The following is a 15,813-nucleotide window of genomic DNA, read 5'->3' as shown; positions in this document are numbered from 1 at the left end:
TCCATATTTCACGTACTGCAAAGATGAATGTTGGGTGTAAACACAGCTCTCGGAGGGAAGGCAATTGCTGCAGGGTAACAGGAAAAATGTCTCTACATGGTTGCAATCGTTAGCCTTTCACCACACATTCAGAGCAAAGCAGCAAAAAAGTTCAGGTCATTTCCTGACTGGCACAGCAAGTTATAGCAAGATACACATTCTATTAATTTTTAATTGCATTGCTCGCAGACTGAAAGCCTGAATGGGGAATGTTTCTTTTTAAAGCGTAAAGAAGGGCACTGAAACTGCTTACCTCACTCAGCTCTGCAGGGGAGTCATTTCCATATTTCATAGCAACTCCAGAATTCATGATTAGACTTCTCAGGGCTTGACGATTTCTGCGGATTTTAATGCTTCAAAGCTTTGTTCAACTGGTTCAATACTTTCTTCTCCAAAATTCTTCTCTCTTATACATTTTGCTCTGGACAGCCATTTTTACTCCACATTGAGAGTTTAAGTTAATGATGCAAGATCTTCTAAAAGAGCCAAACTGGTTTTGACTTCACAGACCATCCATTGCTGCAAGAGACTTGTTAATAATGTGAAGTGCTCAGAGAATGCAGGGAATGAAGTGCTTACCAGGATCCCAGGGCTGTCTTAGTCCATCTACAAGGCGTGCTTCATCTCTGATGTCTGCTTTATGCTGCTCTTTTCCACAACTCAGTTAAAGGGCATCTCCCAATGCCTCTGAACATACTCAGAAAAATTTGATGAGCTTCACATAAGTTCACAGAGAAATTAAAAGGAGAGTGCTGCTACAATTCTCAGTATTTGTGGAGAGAGAAAGGAAAAGAGAAGAAAGCTCCCTCCCTGAAAGAAACCAATGCTGCACTTCACACTAAAGTTTCCCCTGCCAGTGAGCCTGGAGTTTAAGTGGTTTATGATCAAACACAGCTGTCTTGCTGCTGGCTAAAGGGTGCATGGAAGGGGCGGTGCCAAAAGGAGAGTGCAAGTGGGAGGGAGGGAGAGAGCTACAGAGAGTTCATTTTGGAACTACAGGCATCTCTCCAGCTTTCTGCATACTAATTACTATACGGAAAACTATAAAGCTAAGTAACAGGAAACGCCACCTGGATAACAATAAACTGGATTCCTATTTCCCCATTCCTGTGTGCAATTAATTAAGGAAAAATGGGGGGCTTTAGCGGGTGGGGGTTGTAATGATTTCAAAAGGTCACAGTAAGCCTGAAAGCACCATTAGAATGCTGCAGATTTTACATAACAGACTGACATTTTACAAAGAGTTCAGGAGATGCTACTGGAATAAGGAGAGAAAAAAGCCTTTGCCTTCAACATTCCGCTAAAAATCTAGAAGAAATCCTTAGTAAGCTGGATTTATGGACATGCTGTATTCATTACAAGAAATGGCGATTCCTTTCCCCCATTCCCTAAAACACAGTGACAGGCGCAAACACTTTTTGACTGGATTATGATGTACTTTTTGAATCAGAAGTAGGAAACACAATCCTCTGCAGCTGGAATTTATCTGATCATCTTAATACAATGTATTATTAAAGCACCAAATTAGTTCAGAAAAAAACCCCAAATATAAGAATCAGGAATAAATGCTGTACAAGATGTGGCTCTGTCCTCGCACTCTGGCAAAAACATTTTCACGGGAAACAATGCACTCCAAGAGCAGCATTTTGAAAATAATTGTGTGAGTTTTTCTTTCTCCTCTGTTAGTCGCAGATTAGTATCAACATGCAGACATAGGGATAATTCACCCCAATGACAATACAAGAAGCGCACTGAGATCCAGAACCAAGAAAAGCACACATATATTGCTCTATGGTACTACGGACTGGTCGCACTTTCTGGGCCCCTGTCCTTCCTCCATGCCCAGCAACAGGAACTGCAACACTCCTCTGGCTCACAGCGTAACAGGAATGCCAGAATCTCTTTCCAAGATTTTTTACCTTCATCCTTCAGGTCTCCAGTTTGCTTTAGCACAGTCTGTATTTTGGGGTTTCCCTTCCTCTTTTTATGCCCACCTTGCTTCACCTCCACTCTCTGCTGTTTTCCCCATCGAGTGCCTCCTTCACACCTTCACATTCAGGTCTGCCTCTGTGTTCAGTGCTTCTGTGTATCTTCCTCCTTACTCAACTGCTTTGTTTCTCACATGTTTTCAGTTATGGCCCCTGAAATCCGGCTGAAGGGCTGCACTGCTCTCTGCTGGCAGAGGGACGGTGTCTCATGGCACAGGGCAGCACTGGGACAAACCGCGCTGTCTCCTCCAGTGGGTAGGGAGCCAGGGGCGTGCAGACTCCTCCAGACTGCAGCACAGGAACAGCATAGCCACAGCAGTGTAGTACACTGATCTCCTGTGCATTAGAATGTGATTTTAAAGGGGTTTTGCACCCAGAAGCAAAGGTGCTGTATAGTGACTTAGCTTATTTTTCACAGATAAGGAAAAACCCCCACAACTTCCATTCAAAACTTCCTGCAGCTGACACAGTACATTCAAAAATGTTTTTATCTTTTCAAAATTACGCCTTCAAAAACAAGGCGGTGACAGTCCTTCCTATTCTGTATCAACACCCCTATTAACTTTTTTTTCCCATTTATAATTTGCTCTGATCTTACCTTCGTCAAATTCTATCACATCTATCATAGGTTCACCAACAGAGGGATGAGCCTCAGTATTAATACTAAGAATAAAGTTCTGAGGTTTTCCTTTTCTAAAGGAAAGGCCATATTAATTGTGGGTTCAATACACTGCACTTCCCATGCTCTATCCCCATATTGCCAAATACTTCCCTGCTGACTGTGAACAGGCATTCAGAAATTAAAAGTTCTGATTTGTTTTCTTCAAAACTCCCCATTGTTTGTCCATTTCTGGCAGACCAGCCATCAGACAGACCAGAGAGAGCACATGGTACTATATCCCAAGCATAATGGTGCAGGACACTTTAGGATCTGAACTAGATCCACTCGGCATTCTACACCGATGCTACAAAGGATTTTTTTCTGCCTTTTTCCTAGTCTATGCAGTAATATGGGAGAAAGAGACAGAGATACTGACTGGAAAACAACATCAGAATCCATAGCTTCAAATGTGCAAGAACCTGGGAGATACATGCAGGTACTTTCAGAACAAAGTTTGTTTAAAATTTAAAAATTAATTTTAACTCATGTGGATGAGTGAAATGGTTAAACCAAACTAATGAAAAATGATTTTACTTTAACCACAGCTGACTCCCACTGCAACCTCTGCATACCTGCATTGAGTGGTACAGGGTTAGACATTTCTCAGTGGGAAAGCATCGAGTGTTAACTAATCCATAAAAGCTGGCAACACTTGTTTCAACATACTTAGATGAAACTTTGCAGGCATTTCTTTATTGTGCAGGGCTAGCTAAGACTAAACGTAATAATTTTCCTAAAATAGTTACTGTTATATCACACTTTTAAATCAAGGAGCATCAAGAAGATATCCTGAACATCTGAAGATGTAGAACTTGTTCCTCTGTGAAATGTCATTACTGTCAAGCATTTCTCCATTAACTAACTGAATGAAAAATGTTACATCATGAAATCAAATTCCCAGATAGAACTGCCCAGCTGTCTGCAGGCTGTTTCACCACTTCCAAACACATGTAAGTGACCTAATACCATAGCAGGGAACTAAGAACTTTGTTGAAGCCAAAGTATATTTTCCTGCTGGTTTGTGCCAAAGGCAGGCTTCAAAGAAAACAAAAGAAAACCTCAAGTATGCCAATTTTGCATTGCAAGGAAATGAACAGAGCACTCTGTGACCCAGTGAGAGAGGGGCCTGTTGGACTCAGTCTCTTTTGTTTTGCAGCTGACTGTTCATTCCCTCTTTTGGTGACTCAGTTCCCTGCCTAGGACAGCAATGCTTCCTTGCCCTCAGCCTTGTTCCTGCCTTCTTTTTTAGCGTCTACGGGCAGGGAGGGGGGGTTGGACTGGTAATGGGAAGAGGAATCTCTTAACCTGCAGATGTTTCTTAGCCCAGGATGACAGGGTCAGTGGATGCATCGGCGTGAAGGCGGTAACAAGAAGCAGGTGACAAGAAGATGGACGAACCTGACTGTCACAGAGGCTTTCAGAAACAACATCCACTATAGACTTTCTGTATGAGACAGAGATACTGGCCTGGGGTTCCACTCAACTGCACGGCACTTCTAATCCATTACTGCCTTATGTACCTCTAAAGCATTCATGATGCACATACTGTGGTTAGTGCATTTACACTGATAGATTCTTCCCAAGATAATTTCAGAATTATGCACCAACAACCATTAGTGTGGCCAGTTTGCTGATTGTTGATCCAATAATCCTATGGCCAATCTATTCCATTTGTTTACTCTCATTAAGCTGTAGAAAAAGAATCATTGACACGAGTCTGAGATTCACTGAGGACTTCTAGTTTTTTGATTGTACCTGAATAATCATTTAATAAGATTTGCTCTATCACCTAGTATGAAAGGGTTCTTTTGGGACAAGTTATAACTCTGTCACCCTTCTCACCTGTACTTTTGAAACTGCCACAAAATATGCAAAACACTAGCACCGTCGTTACTTTGTAAAAACTCTCCCTCATAATACATCTCAGTAATTACAACAGGCTATTTACTTACAGTTACTAGAGCAGGTGTGACACTTAGCACACATGAATATTCCTTCCTTGTTTTAACAGCTGTAGAGTGAAAACTACAGCACAAAAGCAATTATCTACTAAATATGTATGTGTCACATATTCTTCAGCACAGTGTGTGCCACTTTCTGAGGAGTTTCACTCTACATCCAACACACACCATTAGCTGATCACAATTCCAGGATGTATGAAATAAGACCTTCTTGGTTGATTCTGTTTAATTAGCTCTATAATTGAAATGCAACTAACTGAAGTCCACTGAGCATTTAGTTCCTGTTTGTTTCAGTATCATCCCTACAGTTAGAGCAGCACTATGCACAATCCAACACATAAATAAATCACACCTGTAAGTATTGCAAATCTACTACAAACCATTAGAATGTAAATTTTTTTTCCTTCTCATTCCTGCACAAAACACACTGGCATAGTGCTGAAGCCCAAATTTCCATGGAGAAAACAGCACTCAGATTAGCATGAAAGCCAAACTTGGAAGCAGAAATTCAATACAGTAGTTGGATAATGTTTCCAGAAAATTCTTTATTCAATAGCACTAATGTACCATGATTTAAAAGGGAGAGGCTGAAAGGAATGGTAGGTTCATGATGCAAATTGTTCTTATTAGTGACAGTAAAGGTTATGCACCTAGGCTGAGAGAAAAAAACAATCCAACCCATTTGAAACAATTGGAAGTAACCTTACACTGAAAAATGAAGCACTCTCTCTGATGAAAACATGAGCAAATATTTTTTTCGTTCCTTCAATCAAACCATCTCGATTAGTCTGAAACAGATAACATGTCAAGAATAATATAATTTCAAAACAGCACTTTAATCAGCTACTCTCACCTGTTCACCCTTCCTCAACTACTCAATCCACTTAAAAAGTCATGTCCTTGACCTGACCAGTCTCCTTGGGAGTTCACATTTGATCCCTCTTTCCATCCTCCAGTATTTCATGCCATGAAGCCACTCACCAACCTGTCAAACAAACACTCTCATTTCCTGTCATTTCATCCAAACCTATCACATTCATTTTTATTCCCTCTGACCGCACAGAGCCTCAGCATCAGGTCAGGACAGGAAAAGGACTAGGAGTCAGTGTGTGCCTGTTATTTATGTTGGTGACTTGTCTGTGAGGACAAGGAGAGACAACAGCCATTTCTATGTCACGGCCATCTAATTATCATCACTTTATTTGCTCCTTGCTTAAAAACACCAGCGAGGCCATTCTGTAAACTACAATTCATGTCATCATACTTCTGCTTAGCTTCCCTTCATAGTCCATCATTCCCTTAGTTCAGTTATGCATTCCTCCAGTTATTAACCACAAGGTAAATTCAGTCATTTCACTTCAAGTCCCCATAATCTTGGCAGCCAACTTCTATTTCCTCCTGTTCGTGAACTAAATCTCATCCAAAAGTTCTCACTTTTATAGAAAGATTTGTCAGGACTCCCCTGCTAAGTCTCTCCTATTTTTCCCAATCTCTAACAGTGAGATTTCCGCCATTCTCTCCTTACTCCTAACCTCTCTTTTGTTTTGTATTCTTGTCTTTCATGGGCTTCTCATTTCCAGAGAAATTCTTGTCTTTCACGGGTTCTCATTTCTGCTCCACAGCTATGATCATGCCTCGGCAAACATTCAGCAGCCCTTAAACTATACCAAAACATCTCTGTGTAATTATTTTTCCTAACTCCAAGATTTCTCTCCACTCTTTCATTACCACCGGCACATTGAACACACAACTCCCTAACCTGGAGTATCCTGAACCACGGATCAATGATGATGTGAGTTCCCATGAAGAAAGGGGATGGATCCTGGCCCTTGGATTACATCAGAACTGTGCTTTGACACTTCATCCCCCACCTAGCCAAGCATCCCACTTCACCATCTGTGGACGAGATCTCTGAATGTTTAACAGATGAACTGTTGGATAGTTTCTGACTACGTGTGTATATACACACATACATATATACACTTACTTCACCCATTTGTGTACATACAGTGTGTGACATTTGCATATACCCTGCACATACTTACACAAAAAAGTGTGCACATATATACACACTCATACATATATGTACACATATATCTACCTATATATATTTGGATCCACTGAAATGTTCCACTTGGAATATCTTCAGTCAAATGAATTCTGGCAAATGCAAAGCAAGCATCTGACAGATCCCTGCTTGAAGCTCTACAAGACTGGTTGGCATGCGCACTTAACAAGAATATCAACTTCACGGATCACTTAAAGGTTTGGGGTGCTTTATTTTGGCAGAAATTATAACTAAATTACTTTAACAATGACACGAGCTGAAATCATCTCTCAAAAAACTTTAGTAAATCAAACCCTCTAGTTTTCAAACAGATCTATTTTATGATTATTGTAACTGAATTCCTGCAGCCCTCATCTACCTTCATTAATTTGATATATTTTGTGTCTATAGTTTAGCAGCTGCTTATGAAGGTCAGCAAGTTGGTCTACAGATCACTTCTCAACTCCCTACAAGCCAGTAAATACAAGGTTTTTAAAATTTTTCTAAAGATCTGGTATCTGTGGGTTTTTCTCTCCATGGACGGCTAAACATAAAATCCAAACTCTCTATTCTAACCTTCCATATAGATCTGGTCTATAAAATTCATTTTTTCCCTTCTAACTGCTTTGTCACACACAGTTTAAATCTCTCCAGTGACTTTTTCCTTTACATCTTCCTACATTTAAGTTTCTCATCATAATCTTCCAGGCTACCTTACCTCTGCCTCACTCACTTCTACTTCAGCCTTCCTATCTGTCAGTTCCATTTTACATTTTGAGGGACAGTGGACAACCCTGTTCTTGTATGTTCTTTTGGTTCTACATACCAAGACATTTTTCTAAAGCCACTTACACTTACTTCAGATCATTACAGAACTAAAATCTTCTTTACTTCCAGGCCTCATCTGAATAGTTCCTTACTTGGTTAAGAAATTACTTGCTCACTGTTTCTAGCATTTACTCTCAGGTCAGGCTCTATTAACCAACTATACCAAGTCAAATAAACAACCCCATGTCTAGGATAAAAAAAAACTTGTTTGTTCTGCCTTCACAATTCAGAATCCTGGCACAAGATATTTCATCATTAAGAAAAAACACCTTCCACCCATGTAGATGCTACAGAAACAAAGACTTTTCCCTCCTTTTCTATAACGCATTTCAGAAAATCAATATTTATGTAAAAATTAGATTCAAGCAATAATATGCACTTATAATCTCTTTAAACATTCAGAGACTAGAAAGATTCAACGCCTTTTTCTCCAGTCACTTTTCTAAATTTATAGTTTCAAGAAGGTAAACAAATACAAAACTCAGTGTAGGAAATTACAGATGGCTATTTGGCTTAAAGGCATGAACCTGTCTTGGGTACCTCCGGGGTGAACTTATTTCATTACGAACTCTTCACAGAAGGACACTGCCCTTCCTGAAACACAAAGTTTACTTCAGTTCCTTCCTACCAGGAAGAAAGGTAGAGTTTACCAATTCACTGCAACACAGCTACTATCATAAACAGCCTCCCAGATGAGAAGTGATAATGTGGTTTTCTAGCCCAAAATGGAGCAATCCCGCTGAAACTGTTTTCCACAAAAAGTAAGAACAGTAAGCATAAGAGAGCACATGTGTATAAGTGCTCCCCTTGCATTGTGGCAGTACTAGAACCAAAATAGTTCCCCAAAACAGGTGTGCTGACAACCACACAGTCATTTAAAAACCACCACAACACAAGGAGGAGTGGGGTGTTTTAACAGTGGCAGCATCTTGCACTGCCTCAGGTCAATATCCCAGGGCTGACAGTAGCAGAGAAATAATACACCAAGGAACAGGATCTTGATTAATTTTTACTGTGGCACTGACACGTTTCTATGGGAACCCTGCCTTGCCTCTCTGGGTTGGCAAGATAACAGTTGATTACTCCATTATAACTAAACTGGCACTGAATTGCAAAAGCACTTAAGAGTCCATATTCAACTGTGCACTACAGTTGAGATTTACACTTTATTACCAAAATCCTGTATTCTGTGTAACCAGAACATAAAGGTGCAGTGTATGTATAAGAAAAGGGGCAGTAAGTCATCTCCTCACCTTTTTAAAAAATGAGTATTCACAGAAGCTTGGCATTGCCAACTTCAACTATGTCAAGTCAGCAGCTCACACTCAGAGAGCAGGCAGAAAATCTAGTAAAAAAGAGAACCCTGTGGCAAGAGCTACATGGTAATCTTTCTGGCACACCAGAATCCAGTCATGCTCCACCAGACTAACCCTGGCCCTCGGACTCAGCTTGCCTCTGCTAACAACAGTGTTAACACTGTACTCTGTATTGCTGCGTGCAGTGGTGCTGGCCCATTGTACCAGGTGAATTGCTCTTCATTTCAGACAACTGGGGAAAAAAAAAGAGTTTGGAAAAGTAAAAAGATCTGAACACCTGCACTGGAGCCAAAGCTTCCTTGAGTACAGCAAAAAAAATGGGATGCATAAAGGCATTTTCTGAAAGTCCTTGCAACTAAGTTAAATTAGAAGTTTTGAAACCTGGTCTGTAGACCTTCAAAACATCTGCTTACACAGGCTTGTTAAGACCCTCTTTCCTATAGTGCCTGATTGCCATATACCAGTTCACATCATCCAGTTGCAACTGCAGAACTAGGTCAAAACCCATCACTCTCTCCACTTCAACTTTGTCATATGCTTGTGAGAGAGATTGTTCAACTGTCATGTAAAAGATCCAATTAAAAGCCTCAGTCAAAAACATCTATTAATAGTCCGCCTGAACAAATGTGACCTGTGCTGACACCCATCACACTGTGCTATGATTGTCTGCAGATGGAAATAGTAACAGAATTTAAAAAAAAAAAAGTATATCTATAATTTGCCGTTTGCTCACCTCTATGTCTGTTATAATGCTGGAGATTCAAAAAAAACCTACATTTCATACAAAATAGAGGAGTCCTGGCAGACCTAATCCTGAATGTCCATTTTAGGAGAAAAACTAGTAACTGAGGACAATTTTAGAGGGCTATAGCAGCCAGGTCTGTATAAACAAAATGCATAATCTCATTACAGCTGATGAGTGCTTCAGACAAACAAGGTCCATTACAATGCTGGCTTGAGATCAAAGACAAAGAGCTAACAGCTTCCCACACCCTGAAACATAAAAAACGTCTGTCAGCCTTTGTCCTGCTTTCGGACAAGCCAAACCTCCTGAATCTATATTCCAATAATCAGTTATTGCTTTAATGGCATTCTTGGAGTCTATTTTTAGCCTGGCAGAATGGAAATGACGCTTGGTTTGGAAGCACATGCACAGAAGACAAGGTTATCCTGGGCACAAAGCTTTTGTAGTAGGCTCAACTGCCCACACCACTGGAATCTTCAACTTCAGGTCTTTCTACCTATTTCAGTTCAACTGAAGGCATGATTAGGCTACATTTTTACAGCAATCGTTTTTATTGCCATGAAAAAGAAATTGCACGTAGGATATGGGAAAAACATGGCTGCAAGGGGAGAAGAGGAAGAGATCCACCTCCTGTGGTTTATTGCACGTACTGGTTCCCAAATACGGAACAGAGTCCTCAGCCAAGTAACTCACAAAAAATCAATCTCTACGCAAGCAACCGAATTCCAACACATCCCACAGAGTGCCTACAGTACTGAATAAATTCCTCAAAATACACAAAATCTAAGTATTTTGTATCCACACTAGCCTCATGCAGAAGGGCTAGAAAGGCATTACCTTCTCCCATTCGAAGAGATGTGCCTTGAGAGCATGGGATACCTGATGCTTTGGGGCCCATTTCCCTAACTGTAAGGGAAGGGGTGGGGAAGCTGAAGGAGCAGAGCTTCCCACACTAAGGAAAAAGTAAAACTATTTTAAAACAGAGTAGATTTTGAGAGAGTGATTAGAATAAAAAGGGGCAGACTTTGCCAGAAAAGGACATACCAATATTGAGTTCTAAAACCATAAAAGCTTCAGAAATTGAATGAGAAATTTTTAAGTAGATTCTCATTAACAGCAACAGCAAACAAAAGTAGCCTACAAACCAACCATGGAATTCTTTTTCTCACAGTATGGTTCTATTGTCAGACTTCCTTGCTACTTTCCCTTAAAAGATCATTTCCCAAAAAGAATTTCCATAGAACTCCCATTTAATTTACAGCTAATGCCTGGAAGTTAGCAACAGAGAAAATGGTTCATATTTAGGACAGCTATAAGAGTATGCTTCGACTGACACAAATCTCTAGGAAGCCCTTTTGCCTCATCCCCCGCAAAAGTAGTTTTGCTTTCTTTGGCAGCCAGACAATTCTTCCTGTTTTTAAGGAGTCAATTTTAAAACCTACATTTACTTGCTTAGTTAAAATGTAGTTTACACATACACGGTGTACAATTTTTTGGGAGGGTGAGTTATATGGCGTTTTTAAGCAGTATAATGCTTAATCTCTAAATACACTAACATTACACTTACTTGTGCCAAATAAAAGCTTACATACATGATGAACAAGCAGACATCCTTTATCATCAGGTAATCTGGTAATTTCAGTCTTCGTAAGGGAAGACTGTTGGTTATGTAAGCACATGCCCTGATAGTCACACGGCAAAGCATAGTAGAAATATCAGCTGGCTGTCCAGCAGTCAAAGTAGGAGGTAAGGTAAGAAGTAACAGAATAATTGATGTATTGCCAAATTGCCTGAAGTAATAGAGAAAGGACCAGACAAAGAGATTAAATTCAGCGCTTTCAGTTTCATCACAGAATATCACATGTGAACACACATCATGTAACAAGCACCTCTGAGATACTCTCCTGCTAAAGTACTAAGTACATTTTATAACATTAAGGCATTACAAGAAATTATTATATGCTCAAAAACATGACAGCAGTATGGAATTTACATGTAAATCATTTAATTTACATTTACATGTGCCTCAGAGCACATAAATACTTATTGTGACTCAGGATGAAGCAGGGCATTAATACTGTTTCAAGCAGTTATCCAGAACGAGCTGCACTACATCCTGACATAAATGTAAACACAATGATAATACTAAGTGTGCTCTTTTATACACAAAAGCTATTAATGTAAGTAGACCACAGAAAATTAGGTTTGCCTGACTAAGGAGCAGATCCAGGTAGGAAATGAAAAGTCATGTGTTCCTGAAAAATGCAATAGTGACTTTCAGAACACTGTTGCTCAGTATAAACTACGTCAACTAAAAAAAGAATAGCCTTTCTCAAAACAGTGGTTCTGTCTGTCATAACTTGCAGCTCAGTGCTCTTCAGGAAGAAAAATTAGCAAGGCGAACATTCACCAAGTCTGACTAATGAAGAGGTATTGCAGTAAGAATATCTATTGTCAAATAACATCATGCTTCCTAAAACAAAGATATTGAGTTCTCATCTGCTAGTGATCATGCTGAGAAACTACTGCTACCACAACTATAAGTTGATTTGTTACATGTATTTCCACTTTAACTTTGTACTTTATAAACTTTGGGTTGCATACCCAATAGAGATGGTATCTGCATTTGATACGAAGAGTCCATAGCCAGAATAAATCCAGTTCAGCTGCTTTAATTCTGCTGTACATAAAGCACACTTTGTCACACAGATGCACAAACAAACAGTCCATTCTCAAGCCCAATGATGTCTTTAGTACCTCCAGATGAGGTACAAACACATGCAAATCAGACAGGAAGAGATAAGAAAGAGCATATACCAGAGCAGTTATAAGAAGATGCATTAAGAACATTTTTGTACTAGTTTTCTGTTTGTTCTTGATGGAGGCATTCCAAAAACCAGCTCCTCTTGAGATGAGAAGTGCAGATCTGGCAGGTGGAGCAGTCTGCACCAATACCCTCCCACCTAGACACATGCATCTTGCACTGACAGCCCTGCACAAGATAAAAAGCAGGACTATGCACACTCTGTGGTTGGCCAGAAGAGTGAGATGCTGCAGGAAGTAATTCTGGCAACTCTGTAAATAAGCCCTTCTCTCTTACTAAGAACAACCACATCTGTGGCACGGCTGCTTTGAGGAGGAAATAGCAACACAGCCTCCTGAAGTGCGGTCAGAACGAAATTCTGCCACACTCTGATCTCAAAAATACAGCTGTATCCTTCCCCTCTGCAAATCAACCATACTCTCATAAAATCTTTCTAAAGGTTTCCAAATAAAAAAGCTTTGGCAAGGAGGAGGTTCCAACACAACTGGAGTGTCTTTGGAAGGAAAAATCAGAGATTAAAGGGTTCTAGATCCCACCAGACCAGGGACTGGATAGTTAAAAGACCACCATGTATCAACATACGTGGGATTACATCTTCAAACTGGAAGATCTTCAAGCAGAGACTTTTCTCAGCAAACCAGATGTATTTCCAACTAAAAGAACAGAGATCTTATCGTCATGGCAAATGAAACATAACCAGTGGGTTTTGTTTATGTAAATGTAGTTACTTCCGACAATAAATACATTCATCTTAACATCAAATTTAAGCAACAGAAGCCAACATTAAGCACACATACATGCATTACCATTTATATGCACACGTTCTACTAAGAAAAATTCAAGTGTATTCTAATCACATGCAAGGAGAATATGAAAAGGGAATTAAAGCAAGTCTTATTGCTTCTGCTTATTAAACTCCATTGGAATTTTAATGTGAAATATGCCTATCATATTGAGATATTGCCTGCATGATGTTTTCAGAGAACAGCAATACTTCATCTCCTGGAACAGAATGTCATCCCTCCTCGTAGCATTGTAGGATGCACACTTGAGATCCCATGGCTGCTCCCAAACATCCGCATGCACAACAAATCCTTTGAAATGCTTGCATTCTTTTCTGCCCATGAAGAAGATTTAAATTAATTACAACTCTCAAACACACCCACACATGAGGACTCCTATTGGCACAAATAGGTAGATCATCAGTAAGCGGTGACAAGTCATGTGAAACGTTAATATTTTACTCGTAAATGTTGATACCAAGGGGAAGAGCTCTAAAGAGGAACGTGTTAATATTTAAGAATAAAAATGCAAATCTGGAAAACACTGAAAGAGATTAACACCCTATAAAGATTACAGAATATATTATTCAGGTAAAACAAAAGCTGAACCTGAACATGTGTTAATAAACCAAATTATAGCAAAACAATGCAAAATGAACAATGATAGAAACATATGAAATGAGGATGACTGGCTAAATTTCAAATAGCGCTGTTTTAAAAATTGCATCACTCCTGTGATGAAGAATAATGCTTCAGAGCAGGAATTATGTTTTGACAAAATGCTGTAGAGATGTATGTTCCCAAAATTATGAAAATGCATTTAAAAAAAAAATCCCCTTATAAAAGCTAGGCAAAGTGGACTGATGTTCATTTAGCTTTTGCAAATGGAAAACCTAAAGGACAGCATGGAGACCCTCTGCCTTGACTGAGGGGTATAATCTATGCTGTAGGAGTACATAATCACCACAAGGAGGTCTTTAGCCTGACTGCACAGTTTAAAATCAAAAGAAGGCTAAAAAAAGGCTGTCAGAAAGTAAATCAGGACATTAATAACAAGAACTGACACTTGATTAATTAACTGAATTCAACTTATAAAAATGGGAAAGCTGAGATCTGTCATTTCTGAGAATGAATGCTAGGGACCAGCTTGCCTATCATTGTGGCAAATGGAGCTCCAAGTGAAAGATCTGAGAAAGGGACAGAGAAGGAAGAACCTACATTAAATCTCAGCTCTGTGAAGGCTGTTTATCTCTTTGAAGAGCCTAAATTTAGACTGCAGTAAGCATGCCCCATAGTATTAAAAATTGTGGAAAGATGAATAAATACTGAAACCCAAAGTAAATAATTCTCTCAATTTTCTCCTGCCCTTTTCTTTCTCCATTTTAACAAAGCCAAAGCAAAAATTTACATATGACCCATGACACCAGTCCTCAGCAGGAGTCAAATGAAGATGTTATTGTATTCATCTACATATAAATGAGAGACTGATGACTCTACTGTGGTCTTGAAAAGCATAGAAGAATACTTAAAAGCAGAAATGTAACAGATCAAAACAAAGATCAGGCATCTCTCATGACAGTAATCATAGAAAGAATTTAGAGATCATGGAACCATAGAATATCCTGAGTCGGCAGGGACCCATCAGGATCATTAAGCTGAACTCCTGGCCCTGCACAAAACACTCCAAGAGTCACACCATGTGCCCAAGAGCATTGTGTAAACACTTCTTAACTCTGTCAGGTTGATGCTGCGACCACTGCTCAGGGGAGCCTTTCCAGTGCTTAAACACCCTGGGGTGAAAAACCTTTCCTCGATATCCTCCCCTGACTCAGAAAGCCATGAAACCTGGGAACCCTTATTTTTTTATAAGCCTTTTTATTTTTTAGTTTTCTACATGCCATAGCAATGCAGTAGCCACCACACTGAGCACTCTTGAGTAACACTGCACACTGTGGCTTCATATGGTATCTCTGTAAATGTGTAACAGCACGTAACTTCTGAACCATCATTGTACAACCATTTGTAGTTACACTTAAAATACTTTTCTTGCCTTGATGATGAGAACGTCACTCAAGGCAGGGTCAGATGTTTTACTGGAGAAACATGTGTATTGTTTGTCTTCTATCTTCTCTTAAAGGAGATATTATACTGGATGGACTTGGCTATTGTTTTACAAATCTACATGTTCTCTCTTTCTCACTTAAAATTGCTCTTATTTCCCCACAACTAATGGAATATACAAGCAAAGCTGCTAAATGGCCTATAATCTCTCAATTTCCCCATGCTATCCTTTTTATAATACATGTGTGCCTGCTTCTTTTCTGCTCATTACAGTTCCCATATGCTTCTGTGCAAGTTCATGACTGGACCGCAGTTGATCTCTTATTGTCCTCCCTAGGAAAAATGAGGGCATGATTCCTTTAAGAAACTATCAATTTTCTTAAATTTTTTTCTCTCTTAGAGAAGTTTTAATATCTACATTTTTTTTTTTACTCTGCATATGGAAACAGGTCCTATATCAGCTCATGTTCAGGAACTTAGATAAAACCAAGAAGGCTTTTGGAAACATTTTCAGAATACTTTTCATCATTTTCTTTTCAAATAATGTGGCTTGAAGACATT

The 15,813-nt window shown here is 39.4% G+C and overlaps 2 protein-coding genes across 4 annotated transcripts in view; both read right to left on the bottom strand.

Moving 5' to 3' along the window:
• Positions 1-15,813, bottom strand: part of LOC116437867 (T-cell activation Rho GTPase-activating protein-like) — a 633,784-nt gene that overhangs the window by 418,991 nt on the left and 198,980 nt on the right. The gene's annotated exons all lie outside the window — the stretch shown is intronic.
• Positions 1-15,813, bottom strand: part of MCC (MCC regulator of WNT signaling pathway) — a 186,785-nt gene that overhangs the window by 139,388 nt on the left and 31,584 nt on the right. The window contains exon 1 of one of the 3 annotated variants that reach the window (XM_032096161.1): positions 293-2,213. The exons of the other annotated variants lie outside the window; for them this stretch is intronic. Coding sequence (XP_031952052.1) covers positions 293-349 — 57 coding nt within the window. The 5' untranslated portion in view covers positions 350-2,213. Of the gene's footprint in view, positions 1-292; positions 2,214-15,813 lie in introns of those variants that run through there. 3 annotated transcript variants of the gene reach the window in all.

This window comes from Corvus moneduloides, chromosome Z, assembly GCF_009650955.1.
Source record: "Corvus moneduloides isolate bCorMon1 chromosome Z, bCorMon1.pri, whole genome shotgun sequence".
Taxonomy (NCBI): Eukaryota; Metazoa; Chordata; class Aves; order Passeriformes; family Corvidae; genus Corvus; species Corvus moneduloides.
The sequence above is the reverse complement of the archived record's forward strand: the minus strand, read 5'-3'. Positions and strand labels throughout refer to the sequence as shown.